General features: G+C 35.5%; 1 protein-coding gene across 1 annotated transcript in view; it reads right to left on the reverse strand.

The window, feature by feature from the left end:
• Positions 1–8,604: 8,604 nt before the first annotated feature.
• Positions 8,605–26,003, reverse strand: part of SSX2IP (SSX family member 2 interacting protein) — a 40,510-nt gene continuing 23,111 nt past the window's right edge. The window contains exons 5-14 of the mRNA XM_069478142.1: positions 24,354–24,464; positions 22,693–22,828; positions 20,715–20,790; positions 20,457–20,634; positions 18,495–18,645; positions 16,990–17,126; positions 16,468–16,641; positions 13,142–13,256; positions 12,568–12,733; positions 8,605–9,154 (exon numbers count right to left, since the gene is read on the reverse strand). Of these exons, the coding sequence (XP_069334243.1) occupies positions 8,980–9,154; positions 12,568–12,733; positions 13,142–13,256; positions 16,468–16,641; positions 16,990–17,126; positions 18,495–18,645; positions 20,457–20,634; positions 20,715–20,790; positions 22,693–22,828; positions 24,354–24,464 (1,419 nt within the window). The 3' untranslated portion in view covers positions 8,605–8,979. The remainder of the gene's footprint in view (positions 9,155–12,567; positions 12,734–13,141; positions 13,257–16,467; positions 16,642–16,989; positions 17,127–18,494; positions 18,646–20,456; positions 20,635–20,714; positions 20,791–22,692; positions 22,829–24,353; positions 24,465–26,003) is intronic.

Consider the following 26,003-nt stretch of genomic DNA (forward strand, 5'->3'; position numbering starts at 1 on the left):
TGTCTCAGAGACCCTAAATTCAACATGTCCAGAACAATTCATTGTCCCTAGGCAGGGGGTCCCCAAGACCACCCTCAGGCTTGATGGTTCACTAGAAAGACAACCCACAGGACTTAGAAAAGCTGTGATGCTTGTGGTCATGATTAATTACAGCTAAAGGACACAGATTAAAATCAGCAAAGAGAAAAGGCCCATGGGAAAAGTCTAGGAGACCAAGCACAAGCTTCCGGGTGTCCTCTCCCAGTGGAGTCACAACAATGTGTGACAACACATGTGAAGGTTCCCAGAGTTCACTTGGTGCTCAGTCACGTAGGCATCCACCACTCACCCACGCGACTGACCTCAGCTACTCAGACTCCAGCCCCACAGGCAAAAACAGGCATTCGCCATAAACCACACTGTTAGGATAAACCTAGCTGGTTACGCTGGTACGGCATGGCCCAAGGCCTCAGGCGTACAAAAACACTCTTAGCAGACAGAATACGCCAAGGCTCAGAGGTTATTTCCCAGGAGCCGGCCAGGGCCAGTCCTGAAGGCAGACCGTTGCTGGGAGTAATGTGCTGGCAACCCAGGTCTGCTGAGGTGACCCTTTCCTGTACGAGCCTCCAAAGCTGTCTTCCTTAAACCCTGTCATCCACCACTTCCTGAGCCAGAAATCAGCCTGGATGGCACTACTTCGCCCCAACATTCAATCAGATTCCACCCGTAAGTCCACCCTCTCCTCTCAGTCACTTCTCACTTGGATTCCCGCAAGCTGGTCTCATCTCCACTTTGCTCTCCTTCTGGCAACTCTCCGTATTGCTTCCATCTGGCAATTAGAGTTGTGATAAAGGCTGTGACAGAAGGATACACAGTGAAGGCATTTGTAACAAATGCTTTCGTAGAGGAGTATTTGCAGTGCTAGGACTAGGAAACAGTCTACTTACGTCACATTTGTGCTTGAATTATTCAATAGTATCCCCAAGCCTTCAGGGTAAAGTCAAAAGGTCTTGAATCTAAGACCCTTTTAGCCTGGCCCCTGCCGACTCCTTCACTCTGGCCATACAGAACCATTTGCAGTTTCCCTAAAGGTCTTGTGCTTTCGTATCTCTGATCTTGAATGTTCTGTTCCCTCTACCTGGACTGTTCACTCTTCAATACTTAGCTCAGACATCCTCTCTGAGCACCAACCCCTTAGTCTAAGCTACTGCTCCCCCTTCTCTGCTCTCAGAGCACTTTTATCCGAGCTCTCACTGAACTGCCTTAAATGGCCCATTTGCTTGTTTCCCCAATAGACTGTTAGTTTCTAAGGACATGGGGCAAGTCACCTTGCATGTTAGGGTCTCAGCACCTACCATAGCAATCCTAATAGGTATTCAATGAACATTTGCTGATCAAATAAAAGGAAGAAAGGAAGTTCAATTCTAAGAGCGGATTCTGCCTACAGAATCAGAAAAACTTTATAGAGGTAAGAACATTAAAGTGAATATTAAAGGAAAATAGAAGTTCATCAGATTAACGAGAAAATGTGCTATAAAATAATTCTAATAAGATTCCTGGTGATCCAATGCTAGCTCCACCGCTGGGCAAGTTTCTTTACCTTTCTTTGCTTCAGTTTCCAAATCTGTAAAGTAACTAAGACAACAGCTCCTACATAGGGAGTTGCTGGAAGAAGTAAATGAAATTGCTTATTAAAGATTAGTATGGCACCTGGCACAGAAAGGGCTCAATGTATCTTAGATAGTTTGTTTTAAATTTTTAAAGTTTCTGTCCCCCAAATGACAGTTTATGTGACAGATGTGGAGACTGAGGAAAGCTGGCAATCCAGCAGTCAGCACACTATAAACGGAGACACAAAAGGCTGCTCTTTTTCATGGTATACATTCTTCAAAATCATGTTATTCAAAATTGCACAATAAAAACCACAGGCCATACGGGGAAAATGGAGTTAGGGGCACAACACTCAATACTTTCATCAGTGACATAAAAAAAGGATCCTAATAAAACCAGTAACACAGTTCTATACATGTTATTAATAAATGGTTAAGAAATGCATAAACACTACAATAAACACTTCACCTTGAAAGAGACTGGAAGTTTACTTGTGGAAGTGGGCACTGGAAGGGTTGCAGCTTGTGAGCTGTGAAGTGGTGGAATGAGGGTTGTCTGAAATCCCAGGGGAAAGCTTATCAGGCAGGGAGGAGTGTTGCTGATGACACACAGTAAATAGAGGTAGCTGGTAGGTATTTGAGATGTGTGTGTATGTGTTTTGTGTGTTCCCATTTAGCCTGGGCCAGCTGGGCGCAGTTTTCTGCATTCAGCTAGTGTTTCTCACAAGACAGAATCACACACAAGCAAGTGCAAATTTTGCATTATGCCCAAATTGTTCCCTAATACATCAATCGCACTGGGACAAATTTGTGCTTTTTTCATTGTTTATAAAATGAATGTTACAGGAGAACTGTGTATTAGGATAAACCACAACTTGATAACATTTTTTATAAACTATACTTGAGGCATGAATTAAAGGAAGTGGTTGTGGGGCCATTAGGGTTCGACAATCAAAACTCAAGTCTGAGTTCTGGTCATATGAAGGCCTCCTGCCCTGCACTGGGTGACCATTCATCCCAGTTTAACCTGTGGTGCAGGCCTGATCATGAGTAGCTCCTCCTTTCACTAGCAGAGGCTTCTCAGTTTGAGCAACAATTTATAGTCACCCAAGCTATAATTAGTGATCCCAGTTATGCAGGGCCTCGAGGTCTGCAAAACAAAGGGTTGCCAAGTAAGAGAAACAGATACTTAAGTCAACAGGAATGTGCACCTCCAGATCTCAAGAAGCCACAAGCAGCTGTGTCTCTGATATACACCCCCTTCTGGACCTCACTGCCTCTGGGATTTACCATGGTCTGTTTCCAAAGTTATTAAAGAATTTCAGTTAAAAGCATTTATGTGTTGTTTCCTCAGATCTTGGCCCTTGATAAAAATGAACAATAGTGCTTCAGAAATAAAAGATCAAAGCTGAATTTTTAAATTCCTGTTAAAATTTCATGGTTTCTTTAAGATCAAAATAGTTTCTTTTAGAACACGTGCCAAGGCTTTGTGTGGCTAGTTGTTAGATTTCTATTTAATTTGGGGGCATTAACATAGAATCTGAAAAACTGTTTGGAAAAGTTTGATTTCACTGAGATCAAATAATTTATAGAGATCTTTCATTATCACTTAATAACTCTTTACTTAAAAGGAATAAAATTACAAAAAAAAATCAAATCTATCAATTAGTTACTTTTCAAGGTAAAAGATACTATAAATAAAAGTGGTTAGAAATTAAGTTGATATTCTACAAAGTTTTATAGCCCTGGGTAACTATTTGAAAATTGTGTTTGATCAAACTCTTCACTAATTAAAAATTAGAAATACAGAAGTTTGTTTTGAAATAGTTCTAGGTTGAGAACTATAGGAGAAAAAAAACTCAAGGCAGGCAGAGTAAATAAATTTCAACAGGTTATAGTCAAGTAACAACTATACTTAGAGGTTAACACATAGAGGACTAGTTGCAGTAGTCAGGGCCAAGAACCGGCAGAGTCTAAACCCAGGGAGCCCAGCTGTCTGACCCCATGCCTGGCTGGGATGAACAATCAACCACCTTAGACACCACGTATCATAGAGAATAGGATCCAAGGAGCCAGAATGGGGGTAGGTTCTAGGGTATCAGTTTTAGGGTTCTAGGGAATATGCAAAAGTTTACTTTTTTCTAATCAGTAACTGGGCTGGGGAGCACTGTAACCAGGAAAAAAACTGTCTTTACAGACCAGAAACAAGAAAATCAAATATTTAAATGCAGATGCAACAGGGAAATGAGAACGTCTCCAGCTGCCCTACAAGCAGCTATTCTCCTTCCAAGTAAGGAAATAATTCATGTTATTTAATTCCAGTTATTTTTCATGATGAAATGTTTGTAAAGGTTACTGGATCGTTGGACAAAACAGTCTCTGGTCACTGTGACTGTAGCCATGGCAGGACACAGCACACACACTAACTGCCAAGAGTGCATGAAAAGGCAGGGCAGAGAAAAACAGGCTATCTAGATGTACCTTTGGATTATGCAATGGCCTCTAGAGTATCATAAACTGCTAAATTAGCTATTTCAATGAGATCCCCCTTAATGTCTTAATCTCAAAAAGTTAGAGGTCCAAACCTGAATGGATTTGCCATGGTAACCAGTCACAAAAAATTATAGGGTGTCTTGTACATGGACCAAATGATCACTACTTTTGATGTAGAAGACTACAGGTGGCTGCTAATAGGTTAAGAGTTGAACAATTTCACTTAAACAGTCCTGCCAGCAGGCACTGCAGCAATGTGGAGTAAGTCAGAAATTTAGGGATCAGAAGATATGGGTTAAGGTCTGGTCTTATCACTTACTAGTTATGTGACCTTGGGTTCATCATTTGAGTCTGTTATCAACTCTCTAAAAATAGGAAGGTTAATATTCTCTTTCACAGGGTTATTGAAAGAAAATATGAGTGTTCTGTGTAGCTAAATGGGTAAAACTACCAATTCAACATTTTGAAACTTATTATTAAAAGGTTAGAAAAGGTAAGAGAAGCCTTAAAATATATTCCTTTCAAAAATTAAGCATATTTGAAGCTTTAATAATCAGCAATAATCCCTTTCAGAGTAATATGTTTTACTATGAAAACATACTGGCTTTTTAAAAATTAAATGACTGTGTTCAACAAACACTGAGTAACTTAAAAAGAAAAAAAAAGGAAAAATTAAATGACTGTATAGATGAACTATCTAGCCTCAGTTACATTATGCAGCAGAGACTATCATTGCTCACCAAATAGTTCCATGTTCTATTTCTTCCAGGCTTATTTGCAGTTAGGCTGTAGGTGGAAGGCATGTCTTTTTCAGGTCTGGTCCTTAAAAATATCCTGTGCCATCCACCAGTCTGTTCTTTCTCTGATTTGGCAGTGATGGGGACCATGTGTTCCAGACAGCACAGCTAAAGATGGGGGAGGACTGCCCCATCCAAGCTGCACATTGCAAGAGCAAAACTTCTGTATTACGCTATACTTACTGTTTGTTACATGTAGCATGACCTGTTCTATCCTGATACTCTGTGCAAGGAATCAAATGAGATAGGGTTGGAAATACACAAAAAGAATCACAAAATAAGGTTCCTGACCTCTTGAGAATTTTTAGAATTCTAATTCAAATTTATAGTCCATTCATTCCAAGAAATGTGCTATTTAAGTTTCATCAGCATTTTATATTTCTCATCAAAAAATATTACGTACTTATGTGTTAGGCATTATACTAGGTACAAATATTTCTGAATCTTAAATACATGAATATTGAAGTGGATCTTTACCAGGATCTTTATGTGTCACTAGCATTACAGACAGTACTTTCTGAGCCTGCTGAAATCCAGCATTTGTAAATAAATTTTAAAAAAAAGTCCAGTGAAAATTTTTATATGATCAAATAATTTAAATAATCAGTATCAATTCCACTCTAAGTTACATCCAACTGGCAGGGGAAAAACCCACTGTATTTTTAAAAAAGTACTAGAATAACCCATTTCATTATCCTTATCTGCATGGCCTAAATCTTTGCAAATGCTTTTTCTATTACATAATACATGTCCATGTGGGCAGAAAATCCTATACTACTTTGCAGGTCAACATTTTGATTATAGAAAAGAATAAAAACAAAAAACTAAGCAAACAATCTATTACATAGTTACTTCCCACAGAAATAATGCTGAGGCCCTTAACTGGAAGCTCCGCCACGTTACTGCTATGAAACGGACGTGGCCTTTGCGCAGAACCACCCGTCCACACGTATTGTGAACAGATGGAACGTGTGAATAGCATCTCAACTCAGATTCTCAACAGCAGGGAGTGTGCTTATTTGTCTTCCCATCCCCAGGGATTGGAAAGTATTAATAGTAATAAGCCTTGACATATAGCAAATAGTTCATAAATGCTTATCAAAGACTGGAAAAAAAGACAAGCATAGGGAAAAGTATATTTACTAGACTTCCGTGATCTATACTCACTTTAAATACAATCTAGAAATGAGAACATGATTTACATTAGGGCAATATACTTTGAAGATTTTTACAACAAGGCAGTCACAGAAAGGTCTCGCTAACTCACAAGTGTTCCAGGCATACACACTGCAAAGCCTCTCCTGGGGTCCCAGGAGCTTTCGAATGCTCCAGCAGGGGAGGTCAAGACTAGATTCCAGCGTGCTATTCTCATCACTCACCGTGAAATGTATTTTCCCATCAAAACCATGTGATCACAAGCTAGGAACAATTCTGGTTACTAACACAGGAAACACAGAACTGTTTCTAAATAACAATAGTATTTCAATTATATCATGAGGTAAATAGTTTCTATAGACTGTCCTGTGAATCTAATTATTTAATACATTGCTTCCATATAAAATACAATTTAAGTTAAATTTTAGTCATGATTTTCTGGTGTCATTAAGTGCTTCATCATCATAAATTGCTGATGCAAACATTTAAGGGTAGTAAATAAAATTTTTATTTCAAATTCTCTTTGCCACTCTTATGCTTTGAAAATTCAAAATGGACATATGCCATGTGAAAATAAACGAGGTACAAATTATCTCAGATTTACATACTGATAAACAAAATGCTTAAGATTATCAGGAGGACTTTCAAACTGAAGTGCACTACAGTACATCTAATCATGGCTAAACGTGAGACTGTAACACAGCTGTATTATTAGCACATTGCAAATGCCTAGGAAAAGAAGGGAAACAAAATCCTGGGAGCTTTATATTTGGAGCCAGGGGTTTTCCAACATGGAAACCATTCCAACATTCCGGGAAGGCTAGGGCGACTTGGGATCATTTTGGTCTTGGAATATCCCACAAAACAAAAGTGATGAGGTTAGGGAAGGAAACATACAGCTTCCAGCAGATATCAAAAGTACAAGGAAACTGGCTTTCATTTGACTGTTTCTTTCACACCTTAAAGTCTTAACGAATTTTCTTTCCAATATGAGAACTCAACCCACTTTAAAATGGAAACACACAATAACAAAAAAGATGCTACTTTCTAGAAATCCATTGTCATGGAATACCGTATTCCCTAAAGTAAGAGATTTACTTTAAAAATCAGAATGCATATTTCTGGCAAAGTACATCATGGAAAAACCCTGGAGGTAAAAAAATTCTTGACAAATGTATCATTGATTACATTTAAAATTTCTGATTGCCTTTCTTTGACCATGTTATTGCTCAATAGCAAAAGAGTAACTATATCCCAGCTAGGTTTCTTCTTTTGGAATATGGTAGTATTTCTGAAATTTTGTACCATTTGTAATATTTTAAGCAGTACAGAAGTGACCATGCGTCAAGCTGAAGGTAGTGACTAATACTCAAGAGCTAGCTCTTGGAAACTATAAATATGGTTCCTGTGTTATGAGTATATTCATCAATTCTCATCAGATACTCTTAATGACATCCTAGCAGTCCTGAAAAATGGCTGCTGCTACACAACTCCGAAGAGTCACATATAGTGAATGGATGACACAAATAGGCTTTTTGTTTTTTGTAATAACGACAAATTTAAATGGAATAGCCACAAAGAGGGGGAGTGTATGTAAGTGGCTGAACTGCTAGAAAAGGGGAAGGCAGATGGACCTAAATTACAATACCTTCCTAGCCAGGACTGGATCTGTGTAGGTGTCTATATACAGAGACGAGCAGGGCTAGGCACTTAAAGCTTTGTGATGAAAATCCTGGAAAGAGCCTGGGCCTATATTTAGTATTATTATCAACAACAACAATATACTTTTCATGAAGAAACATGCAATCAGAAACATTCCTATAGAGACAGAAAAGAGCCTAAGATTGTTCTGAAAATGAAATGACACAAGTTTGTCCAGAGTATCATAATATCTGACTTATAAAATTCAATGCCTTTACATTGTCATATTTATCATTAGTGGTAAATACCTCATTAAAAAATTATTTAAAAATTATTGGCAATGATACAAAGCCCTGGCTGGTACAGATATTACTGTACTAGTACCCATCTGGTAAGGAAAATATCACCATCTAGATATCTTAAATATCTTCTATCATCCAAATATCTTAAACCAATATTCTTAAATTATTTTATTTAAAGGTTTTTTGTTGTCCTGCCCTATTACTCTATCAATAGTCCTTTCAAAAATTATAATATCCTACATATATAAAATAAAAATCTAATGCTGTAAAAATCTCAAAACTGTATGTTAGTAATATTGACTATCTAAAGAACTAGGCTTCATGGAATAACTTTGAATATTTATTGCCCAGATGGATTTAAAAAATTCTTAAATGTAATGTGGCAATGGTCCTAATACATCTGTAAACAGAATACCACCTAAAAAAATTTTATTGGCATGAAATACTATACTTACAGTTGTGTGAAACTTTTAAATCTTAAAGCCTCAACATAATCATGTATATCTATGTACAAAACATACATAAATTTCACTTTATTTAAAACATATGAAAGAGGTAATTTCAAATCACACTAAACATAATAAATATAGAACTTGCTTTGTTAAAAATCTACAGTATACATTCAAGTAAAGGCTACACTTCCAATGCCAACTATATTTGAGACAAAAATTAAACATTTACAATAATCAGTTTCCTAAAAGTGCTATTTTAATACCAATAAGAGGAAACTCATTCTAGTGCTTTTGTTTCCATCCAGACATCTATACATTCCTTTATTCACAGAACCAGATGCTTCTGTTACTAAAAATACATATCCAAAGCTTTCATATCCCTTTAGATAGATTTAACATTTCAGCTCTTTGGGGGAAGACAGCTAAGTCCAAACAAACAACTCAGACCATCTTAAATTATTAGAGATAATTGACTTTATGACACACCCTGTTTCAACTTAGATGTGAAATTTCATGAACATGTTGATGAAAGAAACTGCAGTCCACATGTCTAAGGTAAGTCATCTTTTTCTACATGAGAATTTGTGTAGGTCAAAGAGCATCCACTATAGCAACCCTCCTGTGACCCGGGTCTTGATGCCACGCTCCATTTCTGATTTGTACATTCTCTTCCAGCCTGATTTGGTTTAGTCTCTTCAGGAGTCATATTCAGCACATTGATTGAACTGTCGGGAAAATAAGGATAGATCCTAATAATTATCCCGTCCTTTCTTTTGTATGTTAGATATGCCTGAATATCTTAAGTCTCACTGCTTCCATGTCCCATGCTAGGTAAATTTTGAGGACACAATGATCAAACATTAAAGAGAAGTGCTTCAACATGGCCTAATTCATCACCTTTATCTTATCTGTTCATCTGTTTATCTTATTTATCCCTTTAGTCGACTTTGAAGCATGCTGCCCAACTGAAGCTTATGGTAGACAGAGGACATGTGGGTTTTGAAAGCTAATGCTCCCCCATGTCCCATCTTTCTGCTACTACTTTCTAATCTCTATGGTTTCTTTCTTTACTTGTCCATTTGTTCATGCATGCTTTCATCCATCCATCCATCCAGATATCTAATGAGTGCCTATAAAAGTGGTTAAGAGATATGATGATAACTCTAATGTTATCATATAACTTTAAAATCTATGGAGTTGAATAGATGAATAATTTATCAATTGAATCTTACATAATTTTTTCAGGAAAACTTTTCAAAATGTATATTTCTTATGACTTTTGTTTACTAACATGACCTCATAATGTAGCAATCTTAAAAAATATTACATTGCTTTTAACTCTAAAAATCTAAACCAAAAAACTAATTAAAAACTTTACTTAACTTATTCACCAATACTTAAAAAAAAAAAAAAAAAGGAATTTGCTTTAAATAGTTCAGTCCTCAGATCCCTGTACCTCAGAGCCATATCAGATGAGATCAATGATTAAAACTAAGTTTTGTAAGTAACTTAGTACACAAGTTTCTTTGCATGGAATCCAAGGCACAGCCTTTATGTAAAATTCCATTCTACAGTGAAGGAGCCATGAGGATGTTATAGAAATTAGCTACAAATATTCCTAATTATTTTGCTATAATCTTATTACAAGTTCTTTAGGAACAAGAGATCCAAATTTACCAAATAATTTAAAATTTCAAGAACCACATCAAGCTTCTCAATTAGTTACATAACTTTCTTCTGTTTGTTTTATTCTCAGAGGCTAGTAACAATAGCATAACAGTGGTGCTTATTTAAGCTCCAAAATTCTGTTTCTATGCTCCTGATGGTGTTTCATGAAGCTCTCAGAATATAAGAAACAGAAAAGCATTTTTATAATACATTTGTTTATATATCTTTTTTTTTTTTTTTTTTTTTTTGAGTCAACGTCTTGCTCTGTTACCCAGGCTAGAGCACAGTAGTTGATCATAGCTCACTGCAACCTCAAACTCTTGGGCTCAAGTGATCTGCCTGGCTCAGCTTTCCAAGTAGCTGGTACTACATGTAGGCACATGCCACTATGCTCATCTAATTTTTAAAAATTTTCTTGTAGGGATGGGGTCTGGCATGTTGCCCAGGCTGATCTCGGACTCCTGGTTCCAAGTGATCCTCCCACCTTGGCCTCCCACAATGCTAGTACTACAGGTGTGAGCCACCGCACCTGGCCATACATATATTTTTATTTTTATAGCCCATCACTAAATGTTTACAATAGACCAGGTACTGTTTTAAATGCCTTGACATATATTTACGTAGGTACTAAATGTTGGACTTTGTTGAACACAAAAATGCCTTCAAGGAATATTCATGTCAAATATTTCATAACAAAAAACAATTATCCAAAAAGGTAAAAATTTAAAATATATAAAAATAACTGAGACAACCACATTATGCTTTCTCTTAGATGTATTAATAAAATGTATTAGGTGGTGACAGATTTTGTGTCTGTGTCTATATAGTTAGTTCTGATTGGTCAAATTTGGAAGTTTTAGTAACATTCTATGTAAGAAAATAGTCTGAGCTTACACATTATCTTTTGACTCTAAATTAAAAAACCTTTCACTTCCCATTATTCAACCCATCAATCCATTGGCTCTACCTTCAGAATGTATCCCAAATCCAAGCATTTCTGTCTTCACATTATGACCCTCGTCCAATTACTGTCATCCCTCACTTCAACTCCAATAACCTGCTCTCCTGGTTTATATGATTGAGTCCTACAATCTGTTTTCCACGTTATAAAACAGAGTATTCTTTTTAAAATTTAGATTTTTTTCACTTTCCTGCTTAAAACCCTGAGAGGCTTTTCCATTGCCCTTAGAACATTACTTGACCTAACAGACTAAAATATTTTACAAATGAAATCCCAAATGTGTGCTGGGGTAGGAGGTAAGCAGAGTGGAGTTACATTCGAACAATGTTGATCATGAGTGAACAGCTGCTAAACCGAGTGATGGGTACACAGGGGTTTGTGATCTCACTCTCTCCACAAGTGTACATATTTTAACTTCTCTCTCTCTCCAACCTCATCTCACACCTCAAGGTCTTGCTCACCAACTACGCCGGCCACTGCAAACATACCACGTGTGTCCCACCTCAGTGTCCCAGCATGTGCCTGGAGTGCCCTTACCTAGCTCTTTTGTCCTGTAATGTTAGATTGGAGTCCTAATCCCTCCGTATTCTAAAAGTCAACTATAAATCATAGTGTCTTGTCCTCTTCCTTTTAAAAACTTCATTTCTTGTGCTAAAATCCATCTGTTTAACAATTCTTGGCCCAAGGGCCAGCTGGCTTTTTTAACACTTAGTTCCACACCAGTCTCTTATCACTGGCCAAGTCTGCTGCAGCTCTGACTCCTGCTGTCTAAGGCCACTGTCTCTGACTTAACTGAAAGCAAAGAGATTACCACCCCACTTTCCAACTTACCCTTTGATCTTTTCTGCCCCTCTATCTCACTAGGAATGCTCCACCTACCTCCTCTGATAATCCACAATTAATCTTGGAAAAGGCTCTGAGTATTAATATCTTAGAAAAATGATTTAACAACATGAGACAGGAAAATACCAAAATGCAGCAATTGAGAGATATACAGGTTTCCTGGAGGTGGGGAGCAACCTTTTTTTACATCGACATCCTTGCGCACAGATTATCACTCAAGATAAACAGTCTTTTTTCAGTTTTTTGCCTTTCAGTACCAAAAAAATGGGCATACTGGAAGAAACTTTAAAATATGTACTCTCAAAAACTGTAAAAACAATATACTTCTACTTAAGACAAATTACTTAAAATATTAAGTAACACCTGTAAATAAGACATTTTAAATTGTATTTTAAATGCGAAATAAAAAGACACACATTATATGATTTAGCTCCAAGAAGACAGGGGTCAGATCTATCTCACTCACTACTGTAATCCCAGCCCCTAGCACAATGCCTGTATATACTAGACATCCAGCAAGTATTTGTAGAATAAATAAATCAATCAATTAAATTCCTCTCCAAAGCCTCTACTGTTGCTAATACTACAGACTTGCCAACTTTTCCTTAGTAGTGCAACTTGAGCAATTTTTAGAAACATGTGAAAAGATAACCTATAGACAAATACCTATGTTCGGACACACAGGAACGCATCTGGCAAAAGTCTGAAGTAGAAGGTGAAGCAGGAAGAGATTTAGTAAGTTTAGATGTGCAAACTGGAGACCCATTAGACACACTATGAGACTTCTTTTGCCGTTGCCTCGAGTGCATGCCAAGATTGTCCTGATCAGAACCTGTTTTAAAAAAAGGGAGGAGAAAAGACAGTATGTATGGTGAGTCTAAAATAGTGAAGGTAATTAACCAGGATGATTCATTTGCAGCTCTGAGTGAGGTAAAAGAATAAATTAATTTGAATATTGTTATTTTGACATATTTGTTGCATATTCCACAAAAATTTAAAAGGATCTAGTTTTTAAAATATTTTCAGATTGTGAATTTTCAAAAACTTCACATTACACACTTACAACAAAAGTTACTTTTGGTATACAAAAGTATCCCCACTTTGACTAAATAAAATATTAAAGTTGATTTTTAGTTCTAATTAGACAGCTCTTATTGGTGATATCCAAAGCTTTATATTAATAATTTGTAGTATTTTATTTACATGCATGTTCAGATTAGAGAGTTTATGAAGTACTCACTTCCTGAGAAGGCACTGAAAAGTTTCACATTTTCTGAGTTCTGGTGGTCAAAGGTAGTCATATTTAAAAACTGTTGCTTTAACCAACTGGCTCTTTCTTCTTCAAATGCCTTTCTCTACCGTAACAAACCAACCAAAGAAATAATGATCAATATTTCAATATCCACACAGTTGCCATTTCACCCGATTTCTCCAGCTATCTTATCTGTGTTTGCTCTCTGGCTATCTATACATATTTCTTATGTCAAATGAATTAACCTAAAAAACTAAGAAAAATTTAAGAAAATTGTTTAAAAAAATCAAAATTCGTCTGTTTCACCTAATAAACCAACAATCACTATTTTCATAATTTTGAATTCAAACGGACAATGCAAAAAAAGGAACAGAACATTAGCATAACTTTTGAACATACATAACATTATAAATATAAAACTATAGACAATAGAAAAATACCCTATATTGCAAATTAATCACTTAAACAAAAAGACATATGACTTCATCAAGCATTTCTCTCGTCCTCTAGCTACCTACCAGTATTTGTAGCCACCACCACTAAACCACAAGAGGGCATATGTGGGTTATGTCAAACCTCCCCCGCTTCTGAACAGCTGAGGAAGCCCAAACTAAATTCTCACTCACTGCTCAGGCCTCTCATCTTTCCTTCCCCATCCCTCACTGCTCCCACTGTTCCCAGCAACCACAGGCAAAGGGGTTTTCATGCAGGGAAAGGCACCAGGCAACTGGGAGTGACATGCAGGAAGCAGCAAGAGCATCTCTTGGAGTAGTGTGGGGGATATGGGCTCAGGTATCCCCTGGTGATTCCACAGACAGGAGAAAATGCTGGAGCAAACTGTTTCCTGAAGAAGACAGCGATTGATGAAACAGACTTTCACAACTGTGGAGGAAATCTATGCCAGCTACTTAAAATAACTAACACATACTCTTCCATTCATAAATATTAATATAGACTCATGCATCACCAGACACTGGAAGAAAACTAATGGTATAAGAGGAAAAAAAGGCCAAGATAAACAGACTATGAATAACAGATAATTCAAGAGATGGAAGAAAGCTTTTTAAAAAATTGTAACACACATTACCAGATTAATAAACATTTGTAAAATAGTATAATGCTATATAAAGAAAATTTAAAAGATAAATTCTGAAATAAAAACTCAGTGGCTAAAGTGAATAATAAAACTGACCCTGAAGACCAGTTTGGTGATCCATAAAATAAAGGTAAGAGACTATCCCAGAATTTAGAACATAAAATCAACCTACAGATGTATTCAGAAGGCCAAACATTTGTCTAATAGAAGTTAATGGAGGAAACAATAAAGAAGAAAATATCCTTAACACATTAAATATCATGCGAGTTATATTTAACTCACTATAGTTTTGAGTCCGGGACCTCATGAAGCAAAACCCTGCAGTTGGTTCGTGAAAATCTTATTTGTTAATGTTCTTATTATTATGATTAACACTGACAATTTAATTCTAAAAATGTGGGTTGTATTGCAAATAACTCATGCACAGAAAGCAAAAAAATAACAAATTAGAAAGGATCAGTTTTGTTTTAATAAAACACGGTGGCCTCAGGGAAAATTTTTTTTCTAGTGTGGCAGTCAATGTGCTAAACTGAAGAAATATAGAATCTTCAGGCTGAAAGGAATGATCTAGATATATCCTGTGTAAAATTTCAAAACTTTAAGAATAGAAAGTACCAAAAGCTTCCAAAGAGGACAAAAAACAAAATACAGGGTTAGCTACAAAGTAATGCAGATTATATTATAAGCAGGCTTCTCATTAGCAAAACCAAACACTAGAAGAAATGGAATAATTCAAAGATTGGAGGGGAAAAGTTAGAATCTAAATTCCATACCCAGCCAAACAAATCAAGTATGAATATATTTTCGGATGTTCCAGGATTCAGAATGTCTATCACTTATGCACTATTTATGAAAAAATTACTCAAGAAGGTAATACAGTAAAGTGAAAAGAAACCTAAGAAAGAGGAAAACGTGAGATATAAGAAACATGGCAGCTGATTCTGATTCAGGAAATCACAAAGGAAGCTACAGAGAAAGTCAAAGAATTCACTAGACAGTGATACATCTCTTCTGGTGGCAAAATCTTTAAAAGTAAAGAATATTTTCTACATGTAAAAACATATTGTTTGGTTATAAATAGAACAAATAATATTTAAATAATTATAATGTTATCCATGTTCTTTCCTGGTTTTTTAGACAAAGTACTTATTCCTGGATTATATGATGGGATAAGTTAAATGTGATAACACTTAAGAAAAATAATAGTATCATGAACATTGCAAAGTAGAGGAGCAAGAGAGGTAGAACAAGGATAACTACAAGAATTTCTTCATCTTTCACTGCAGGAATGAACTGATATTGTCTGAAGTTAAACAAACATGAAATGGAAGCATTAAATATATTATTTATTTAAAGTAAAAAAAGGCAATCAGAAAAACAAAAGTAACAATATTATGAAGAAATAAGATGTGAACAAGGAAAAGCTAGGTAGGATGTACTATAAAGAAACTAAATTCCCTATCTTTCCTAGCAGGAAATCGATAAACTGACATCAAAGAAAAAATGTTGGAACATATTAAAGTTAACATAGTACTTCCCAGAAGAACTAACAGAAACTTTTAACATTGGTTACCACTAAGGAATGAATGTGCAGACCAAAGTGGGAGGATATTTTCTCACTTTGTAGCTTTTTGTATGGTTTTTTTTTTTTTTAAAAAACCATATTCAGACATCACTTCCATAATTTTTGAAAGGAAAATATGTAGACAATACATTGCTAAGTAAAACAAGAAAGCTGTAAAAGTGTATATACGACAATCCAAACTGTTAACTGTTAATGCCTACATTCCTGGGTGAGGGGCTGGAGATGGAAGAACTTTATTTTTTACTGTATTTCCTTTTTTTCTTAAAAAAAGCAAACATGCTCTTGGTTGCACTGTCTTGTGACACCACGCCTACTGACAGTGGATAAATGACAGATGCCCAAAGGAGATATCTTGTGTGAAACACTTAACAGTAGAAAGCCAATTTGAAAGGAATAATAAATGCTTACAGATGTTTTTCTTAAAAAAATTCAATTCCCAAATCTGGTAAGAGGAAAATGATATCATTCTATATGCACAGCCTCCCTTTCAAGTTATTTATAAGCTCACCAACAGTAAAATACTTTAGAAAAAAATTAAAGAGAAAGAAAGAGTTAAAAGCAGAACTTAGAAGCATTTAACTGAGGCCTACCAAACCCCTAGCATTTTCAAAGCACTACAATTGTTAAAAATACCTCCAATCCTAGGCGAATAGCAGCTTCTGTAAAGCTTCGTCTTTCTCTCTCAAAATTCTTTTTTTGCTCTTTAAAAAGGGACCATTCTTCTTTGAGGCGTTCCTTTTCTTCCAACAAATAACAGTCTCGTAACAGTGACGTGGTATCATCATCACAGGCAGTAGCAAGCTGCTGCTATTAAATTTTAAAACACAGTAAGTTCCAGAGGGTCCCTGCAACACCTCAACAAGTTGAAATGACAGCAAAGGAAGGCAGGTCAAACTTTAGGGCAAGAACAGAAATTATGAAGAATCAGAAAGTCAAATGAGGATTCTCATTTCCCAAATGCTACTACTCCAATGAGCAAAGCATGGACTATTTAAGGAATAGTATGCAATGTATCTGTCAGTAGGGAACTTAGTTTGGACTGGAAAAATGTCAGAGACTATGGACTTAATGAAATAAAGGAATACAAATCTAGTCAGATTCAGTAAAATTCTGGCCTTTCACAGAGAACAGCTTTAAAAGGTAATTCCCCTTTACCTGTAAAAGTTGCTGCTGAGTTTTAATCATTTCTTTACATTGCTGAATTTCTAACTCAAGTTTTTCAGTTTCTTGTTCATGGTCTTGTCGTGAGATTACATCCTCATCATTAAAGCCTTCTAATTGTACCTTTGAAACTAACAGAAATCCAGTAAGTTGACGTAGGTTTTACAGCCACTATTTAGTTTATGGTGTTTTGAGACATAAATTTAAAAATCAAGGCCCTCAGAACTTCTCTTTCTGGAATCTCATAGGTTTTCAAAAAGGTAGTTATTTCCTTTGGCCTTTTAAAATTTCATAAGCTATAATAAAATTAAATTTATATTATTTTAACACTATGAAAAATTTTTTAAAAGCAAAGCAACTGCAAAGGTTCATGACAACTATAAATTTGTATGATTTTAGGGCTAAATGCTATGCTTACAAATAGAGCTCTGTTGCCAACTTTTTTTGGTAATACATATTGATTCAAGACTATGCTCTAATTAAAAACAATGTAGCTATATTCACATAATAGAAAAATAAATTCATAAACTATGTTCTTGTTGACACTGCTTCAAAGATGAAGTGCTACAAATCTTGCTCTCATATTAAATTCAGCAAATATGAAGTAAAAATATACTTGCTATTTACTAATAACAATGATGCCTCAAAATCCCATCTACATTAATTTATACTATAATACTATTGTATTTTACTATAATACTACTACGGTAATTTTGCTGGTTGCTCTTTACTATTTAAGACAATGGACTGAGTTGGTAATTTTGACAATTAAAATAAATTTTCTTTAAATAGACTTCATTTACTAGCAGAAACTTTAATTTACTAGCAGAAACCTTAAAAGCATGAAAACTTTATTTAACAAATATAAAGAATATATTCATCATTGTAGACCTATAAGGACAGAAAATAATGTCTAAAATAATACACTGTTAAGTGAAACAGCACACTGAAGAAAAATATGTGATATTTAACTTTTGTTTTTTTATTTTTAAATAAACATTTTGCAAATCCATAGAGAAAAAAATCTAGAAAGATATGTACCAAACTGTTAAATGTTATGTACAGGGACTAGCGACCTGGATATTCTACTTTATATACTAATTGATATTTTATATTGAACATCTATTATTTTGAAAATAATTTTAAATGAATTATTAGGAACCTAGTAATATCCATATTAATATTGTGATGAATATTTCTTGATTTTCAAGATTTAGTAAAAAAGACTCAGTTATCTTTATTTAATCATGTCCAGCATTCAGAGCAGATAGATATATGATGTCCTCCTTTCAAAGAAAATACACTTTACTCGGAGAGCAAAGTGTATTTTTCATAGTGAGGTTCAAACCTCATGTTTAAACACAGGCAAAATCTTGTTTTCAAACCACCAAACTAAGCTAGAGCACTCAGGTCTGAGCCCACATGTGGCTTTCCAAGTGACTGAAAACGAACAGCCTAAATGTCACAACTCACTTCCTATGCATTGAAGCAGTAGTTACCTTGGTTATCAAGTTTTTCAACATGACTTTTCAAAATTCTCCACTGTTTTCTGATGCTATTTGTAAGCTGCTCTCTCACAGTTTCACAGGAAAGGTCCCACATACTCTCTCTGCTCAGTTCCCCGGCATCTTCTTCAACATCAGAGATAACCTACAAATCGTGAGAGTTGAAAAGGAAAGACCAGTATCTTAAAATAGCTTTATATACTCAGGCAGTAGTCATCAGATTGTTTGCCAGACGGAGCCTTACCAAAAGCATTTCTGTGCTACATCTTACACATATATGGCCCAGTACTTAACATAAATAACTTGAGAAAAAGTAATTAATATTGAAAATAGAAACTCTCCAATTCAGGTCTTTCCAAACCTGAATTTGAATCCAATTATATTTAGCGACAACAGCCATGGAGCTGTTTGAAGAAGATATTCACTACCTGTCTAATGTTGTATTAGATGCTTTCACGTGTTATTTAATCCTAAAATCATGTTACAATGTGGGAAAACTGAGGCTTAGAGAAGTACAGTAAGTATGATACAGCCAAAACGTAGAACTGAGATCTTAAGTTAGATCAACTTGTTTTAATACTAGGCTGTTTAAAGAAATAAACCTGTGAAATAATCTCCAAAGTAAAAGCAACTGCTAAGCCTATTTTCCTCATATAAATTTTTATATAACCAGAAATATTTGTCTTTATATTCTACTGACATGAAGTCACAGAAAAATGCAGCAAACTTTATCGCTACATTATCATATAGAATCAAAGCAGGATAAGGAACACAGGGAAACAATACTAAAATGTATATGTGTCATAAAAGCCTGCATCAATATAAAATATTCCTAATTTGTTATCAACATCCAGGAAGGTAGAGAGAGATACTTTCCTAATTTGAACAATAAAAGTCTTGCTGGGGAAAAAAAGGAAGAAAAGATAGAAGATGAACAGCAAGAAGGACTGATTAGACCGCTTTCACATGCAGATGCAGCACTGCTGGTAACTAGCATTTTCTATCAACATTGTTATATTATTTTCAGATTCTAATCACTAACATGAACTTGCTGAAACCCAGATTTTAAACTTACATGTAAAGCAATTAAGTAAAACGAACTTTTCATCATTATGTAACTTTTTTTCAGACTTCTACATGTATTACTTTCCCTACATCAAATGGTTTTCCCATGTTTTCTACCTCAAAAACAGCTGTTTTTAAAGAACTAGCCCAAATGTCACTCTCTCTGATGCCTTCCTTGATTGCCATAACTGTTCTAGTATAATTTACACATTGTACCACCCTATTACAGCACCTAACATGTGTAATAATCACTTCTTCACATGCCTGTCTCTCCAAAAAAGAGCTTCTTGAGGGAAAAAGTCAAAATCTTTTTAGCTTTTTCTTTCCAGGGACTAGAACATAATGAACATAAAAAATTTACGGACTGAATGATTATTTGGTTCCCAAAGTTAACAAAGTTTCACTCTCTAAAAAGTAGAGCACACAATACTTTTGAAAGGATGTCTGCCACAGTGGTTACAACCATGAGCTCTGGAGTGAGACAGACTGGGTTCAAATCCCACTTCTGTCATGTGTGGTACTGGGATACTAACTATTCTGCCTCAGCTTCCCCATCTATAAAATGGGGTAATGATAATATCTAAATCATCAAATTATAATATTTGAAATAACTTCTCATATATTATAAACAATATTATGAAATGAGATAATGCTTACAAAGCATTTATCACAATACTTGGCACAGAGTAAGTCCCTGGAAAATCATCCCCATCATTTCCCAGAGCATGTCTGAGGGACATATTTCTGGTTGTCAAAGTGACTGGGTGTAGCACAGGAGTTGATCCTCCTGTTCAAATACCAATAGTGTCCCCATTGAGAATATCTATCCAGTGTTGTAACTGTTCTAATTAGCAATCTGAAGACTGTACTAAAGAGGAAAGAGCTACTTACAGTTCCTGCACTATCATCTGCTCTTTCTCTAGGTTTCTTCTTTTGGGGGGAAAGAAGAGAAATCATTTCCTTTTTCATTTGCTGAAGAACCTTCTTAAGTTCAGCATTTTCCATTAGGATTTGTTTCTGACGATGTTCATAATCATTCAAGAGAATTTTATACATTTCATCTTCATTTCTAGAAAGAGACCGTCAGTAAGAAAATGCAGAATGGAAAGAAAAGTCTGATCAAATTTATCAATTTAAACTGGTCTTTACCTGGCTTCAGTTTTACCAGTCCTCCAGGAGCCTCTTTTTCCATCAGCTCTTCCCACATAATTTAAAACGTCCATAGCTGCAAACACACAAATACACAAAACAAAACCATTTTTACCATACATGTTTAAGTGCTTAAAATTCTAATACACTCTATACACATGAGGGACATTGGTGAGCCTGGTACACAGGTTAGGATTTCAAGTTCTGGTTCCACCACTTGTAAGCACTGAGATCTTGGCAAGTTATCTAACTGCTGCTAAGCCTATTTATTCATTGATACAGTAGGAATAAAGAAATGAAAGAGTTGTCGTGAAGACTGAAGGAAATGTTAAAGCACTTAACACAGTAGAGATGAACCTTGTATCTGGCGCACAGTAAGTACTTAAATATTCCTTTATCATCATTAATTTCATTATCAGTGGTTGGCAAACTATGGCATGCAGGCCAGCCGCCTGATTTTGTAAATAAAGCTTTACTGGAAACACAGCCACACTCATTTGTTTACATATTGTCTGTGGCTACTTTTTCCATACCATGACAGAGAGAAGTAGGTGCCACAAGACTTGTAGATCCCACAAAGTCAAAAATATTTAGTATATGCACCTTCACAAAAAAAAGTTTGTCACACCCTGTTAACATTTAACATCACCATCATCATCATCATCATCATCATCAAAGGAGTCAAAACCCTTGGCAGTAGTAATGTCCCTTCTGACTCAGGTGGAGATGCAAGCATTTGGTATAAGAAGAAAATAAGATGAGAGTTAAGTTACTGTAATTTTTAGAGTTAATAACATCATTATGAAACTGTCACTTCCAATTGGATTTGGACCAGAAAACAGCGGAAATCTGTTTCTAGAGTTAACTCCTTAATAAACTTCTCTAACTAAAGGCTACATTTATACTTTCAGCATTTCATCTGCTTTTTAATTTTTCTCTCCTTCATGAACATGAGGCTAACGAACTGTAAAAACCAATGATTGTCCAAATGAGTAAGATTTATTAACTTAGAATATTAAGATTTCCAACCTTGTCTTAACTGCCTATTATTGCACATTTTCTATTTTCTAATAATTTTTAAAAATTTCAAAAACCTGCAACAGCTCTGCTGTACAGAATGACAGTGATGTAGTCAACACTGAACTGCTTACCGACAGCAGGCAGAGCCCACCATGTGACAGCTTGAAACATATGCTCATCAGCTACTGTTGAAGTCCCGGTTCAGTTTGGAAGTGACAGTTCAAGGGTATCACTGTATGATGTAGGTTAGAGGATTGCCTATAAACCACTTGGAAACCACTCTTCAATAAACACAGACTTTGTTCCTTGAATTAAACCAGACCATCAAAACTGTCCTGTATAGCTCTACTTTATTGTATATGTAGCTTTACATTTTAATCTATACTATTTTCTTGAAATTTTGCACATTTGTGTGAAATAGTGGTAAATTTTAAAGTTTTCAAAAGAATACTACTAGAAAAAACTACACCTTAAACACGCACATATGCATAACTTTTACAGTCTATCCTTCTGACCAGCTGCTTCAAAAACACACAGTTAAACTTCTTTAAAGGAACTCAAACTGACATGAATGACTTGGTCTGATGAACAATTTTATGATGTTGATTCCAAAATCACTTCTTTTGATACTGAGAAACCAATCCTGATTTTTAATATTATCAGTTCTTTGCTATGGAAGATTAGAGTGACCTCTGGCTTAGTTTTTCTCTAGGGATTAATCCTACACCTGTCATGTTAAAACATACCTGCAACTAATGAAGTGAAGCAAAATGACTTATTTTTCACTAACTAGTTGTCTAAATTTCTAGTTTATATGAACATTCATGCACCATCTAAAAATCAATTGTATTAAGCATGAAAATAACCCTTCATGAGTTACTGTGCTCAATCCTTTTACATTTCTTAGCACAATATTAGCTTATTTATTCCCTTAGCTGCATCTTTGCCAGCTGCTTACCTATCTTTTTATCCTTCTTGTTCATAACAAGTTGATGTAGACGTTCCTTCAGTTTATTATATTCACGCTCTTTTCTCTTCATATCGTGATTATACTGAGTAGCTCGACTTGCAATGATATTTTGTAGTTTTTGTACCTGGAAAAAACCATTTTCTATGAGGATTATAAACCCAGTTAAAATTCACAAATTCAAGAGAAAAGAAGTCCTAGCATTCATCTCCCCATATACCAGTTTTAAAATTCTAGACTGACTCTTTCTTCTCTGTAACCACTGAATCACAAAGTTTTTATTTTTTAAAAAATTCTGAAAATTCCAGAAGTGTTAACTTCTAAATTATCTCCCCATATCTTTTACCTTACATATAGATTCTGATAATTTAAAACCCAGAACCTCTTATGTTAGTATTAAAATGATTAAAGCTTCATTTGAAATAAACAGAATTCATCCGATCATTTTTAGTGACCTCCTCATACTAACTTGAGATTACTTTACTTCTTATCCGTCTGTGACAAGATGAATTAGCCAGTAGTAGCACACAGCAGCAGGTAAACGGGCTCATTTTTCTCTGATCAAAAACAGTTCTCAAATAAGAATAAGTCCAAACTGTAGACAGAATCCAGTTCAAACATCTGCTGAGTACTTACTATGTGCCAGGTACTCCTGTTCAAAATTTATATCTGCTTTGGCTTCTCAGGCAGCTCTTGATAGCGAGTATAGTCTAGTCTACACAGCCATTCTCAATCCCAGCTAGAGATTAATGTGATTAACTATATTCAAACCATTTAAATGTAATCAATAGATCAAGTCAAAATTTTCTGTGAAATAACTCAAGGAAATATGTATCAGTAACCTTATGGTTAAGATATGAATTACCCACTTAATACATGTACTACTAAATAATCAAATATGGTCAGACAAATCTATTTAAATCACTCCAAGGGTCTTTAAAGAAATACATTCCTCTAAAAGTCTTTAATTATAGTTAAAACATATAAACACTGAAAATAAATATTATATTTTTAGAGTTATTACATGGTCAGGGGTCATATTGTAGAGCAATAAAAATATGACTTCCTCATACATAAATTAAAAAATAGTATTTTCAAATGCATTAACTCTATAGGTCCAAATAACCACTAAAGTACAACTTAGAATTCTACTAAGTAAACATGAAAGCAGAAATTAGAATTATGATATTTTTTGTCTCAGAAATGAGATTTTTAACGTGAATTGCTTCTGTGCCGATTTAGTCAAATAATTGCTTTACTAGGTGAACAATGTCAATATTTAAGACAGTGCATGCCAGAAGGCGAGTCAGGTCTTAAGTACAGGTATGGCACAGAATAAAAGATCTGCATTTAAAGCACCCTTGTGCCTGAGAAAAAGTGACAGTGAACTGAGTCCGGGAAGAGCAGTACAGGACACCGATTGTTACCAGCTCTGAACTAATATACTAAGCCAGATGCAGGGGGGAAAGAGGTGGAGGACTGTGGTTCCTGACCTCTCAGTTACATAGGACACAACACTGTATACAGAAGTCCACTGCAGCAATTTGAGGCAAGATGAATGGTTCTTTCTTTTTTAAAGTAAAGTAGCTCTTACAGTCATCTCATACTACAAAAATTCACTTAAACTTCATCTGCAAGAACTGACAACTCACCTCATCTTTCTCATTTTTCAGTAGCTGATGCAAATTCCTGTTTTTGCATTGTAACTGTCTGTCTCTTTCCTGAAGCCCAATCATTTCCCTCCTGGAGGCTTCCAGTTGTTCCTAAAACATTCATATACAATTCTGATTAAAATTAACGTAGGATTCAGAATAACTGATTTCTTAAAAGATCAATAACAAGAGGTCATACATACTAGTGTTTGTTAGATAAAACTGAGGGTTATTGGCATGTGAAATATTTAAAGCAATTATTATAAAAGCTTGATACCATAAAATTATAAAATTTAAATTGACGTGTCAAATGTTAATATAAATACCAAATTTTGTATGTACATGCAAAAGAACTTCAGTTCCCCTGAAAGACTCTTCACTTATTCCATAATGCTGCCACTGAATATTTTTTTTTTTTAATTCATCTTATTGTTATGGGGGATACAGAATTGCAGGTTACATACGTTGCCCATGTACCGCCTTTCCCCCCAAGTCAGAGCTCCAGGCGTGTCCGTTCCCCAGGTAGTGCGCATTGCACCCATCATGTAGGTATACGTCCCTCCCCCCCCACCCCCACTTCCCAAGTCAGCACCTTCAAGTGTTACTATTCCCCAAACGGTACGCAATGCACTCATTGTGTAGGCATACACCCATCCCCTCCCCCCACCCCCCACCTCAGTCTGATATCCGATTGGTGTCGTTCCTAGATGTGTATTTAGGTGATGTTCAGGGAAACCAATTTTCTGGTGAGTACATGTGATGCTTGTTTTTCCATTCTTGGGATACTTCACTTAATATAATGGGTTCCAACTCTCTCCAGGAGAACCATAGAGATGTCGTATCTTCATTATTCCTTATAGCTGAGTAATATTCCATGGCACACATATACCACAGCTTACTAATCCAATCATGTATTGATGGGCATTTGGGTTGTTTCCACATCTTTGCGATTGTGAATTGTGCTGCTATAAACATTTGGGTACATGTGTCTTTGTTACAGAATGACCTTTTTTCCTTTGGGTATATGCCCAGTAATGGGATTGCTGGGTCAAATGGCAGGTCTACTTGAATCTGTTTAAGATACCTCCATAATGCTTTCCACAGGGGTTGCACTAGTTTGCAGTCCCACCAGCAGTGTCTTAGTGTTACTGTCTCTCCACACCCACGCCAACATGTGTTGTTTTGGGTTTTTTTGATAAAGGCCATTCTCATTGGGGTTAAGTGATATCTCATTGTGGTTTTGATTTGCATTTCTCTGATGATTAGGGATGTTGAGCATTTTTTCATATGTTTGTTAGCCATTCTTATATCTTCTTTCGAGAAGTTTCTATTCATGTCATTTGCCCACTTTTTGATAGGGTTGCTTGATTTTTTCTTGCTGATTTTCCTGAGTTCTAAATAGATTCTTGTTATCAGTCCTTTATCTGATGTGTAGAATGCAAAAATTTTTTCCCATTCTGTAGGTGGTCTGTTTATTCTCTGGACTGTTTCTTTGGCTGTGCAGAAGCTTTTTAATTTAATCATGTCCCATTCATTTATTTTTGTTGCTGCTGTGATGGCCTTAGGGGTCTTCTTCATAAATTCTTTGCCTAGGCCAATGTCTGTAAGAGTCTTTCCTACATTTTCTTCTAGAATTCTGATTGTATCTAT

This window comes from Eulemur rufifrons, chromosome 8 (genome assembly GCF_041146395.1).
Source record: "Eulemur rufifrons isolate Redbay chromosome 8, OSU_ERuf_1, whole genome shotgun sequence".
NCBI classification, from domain to species: domain Eukaryota; kingdom Metazoa; phylum Chordata; class Mammalia; order Primates; family Lemuridae; genus Eulemur; species Eulemur rufifrons.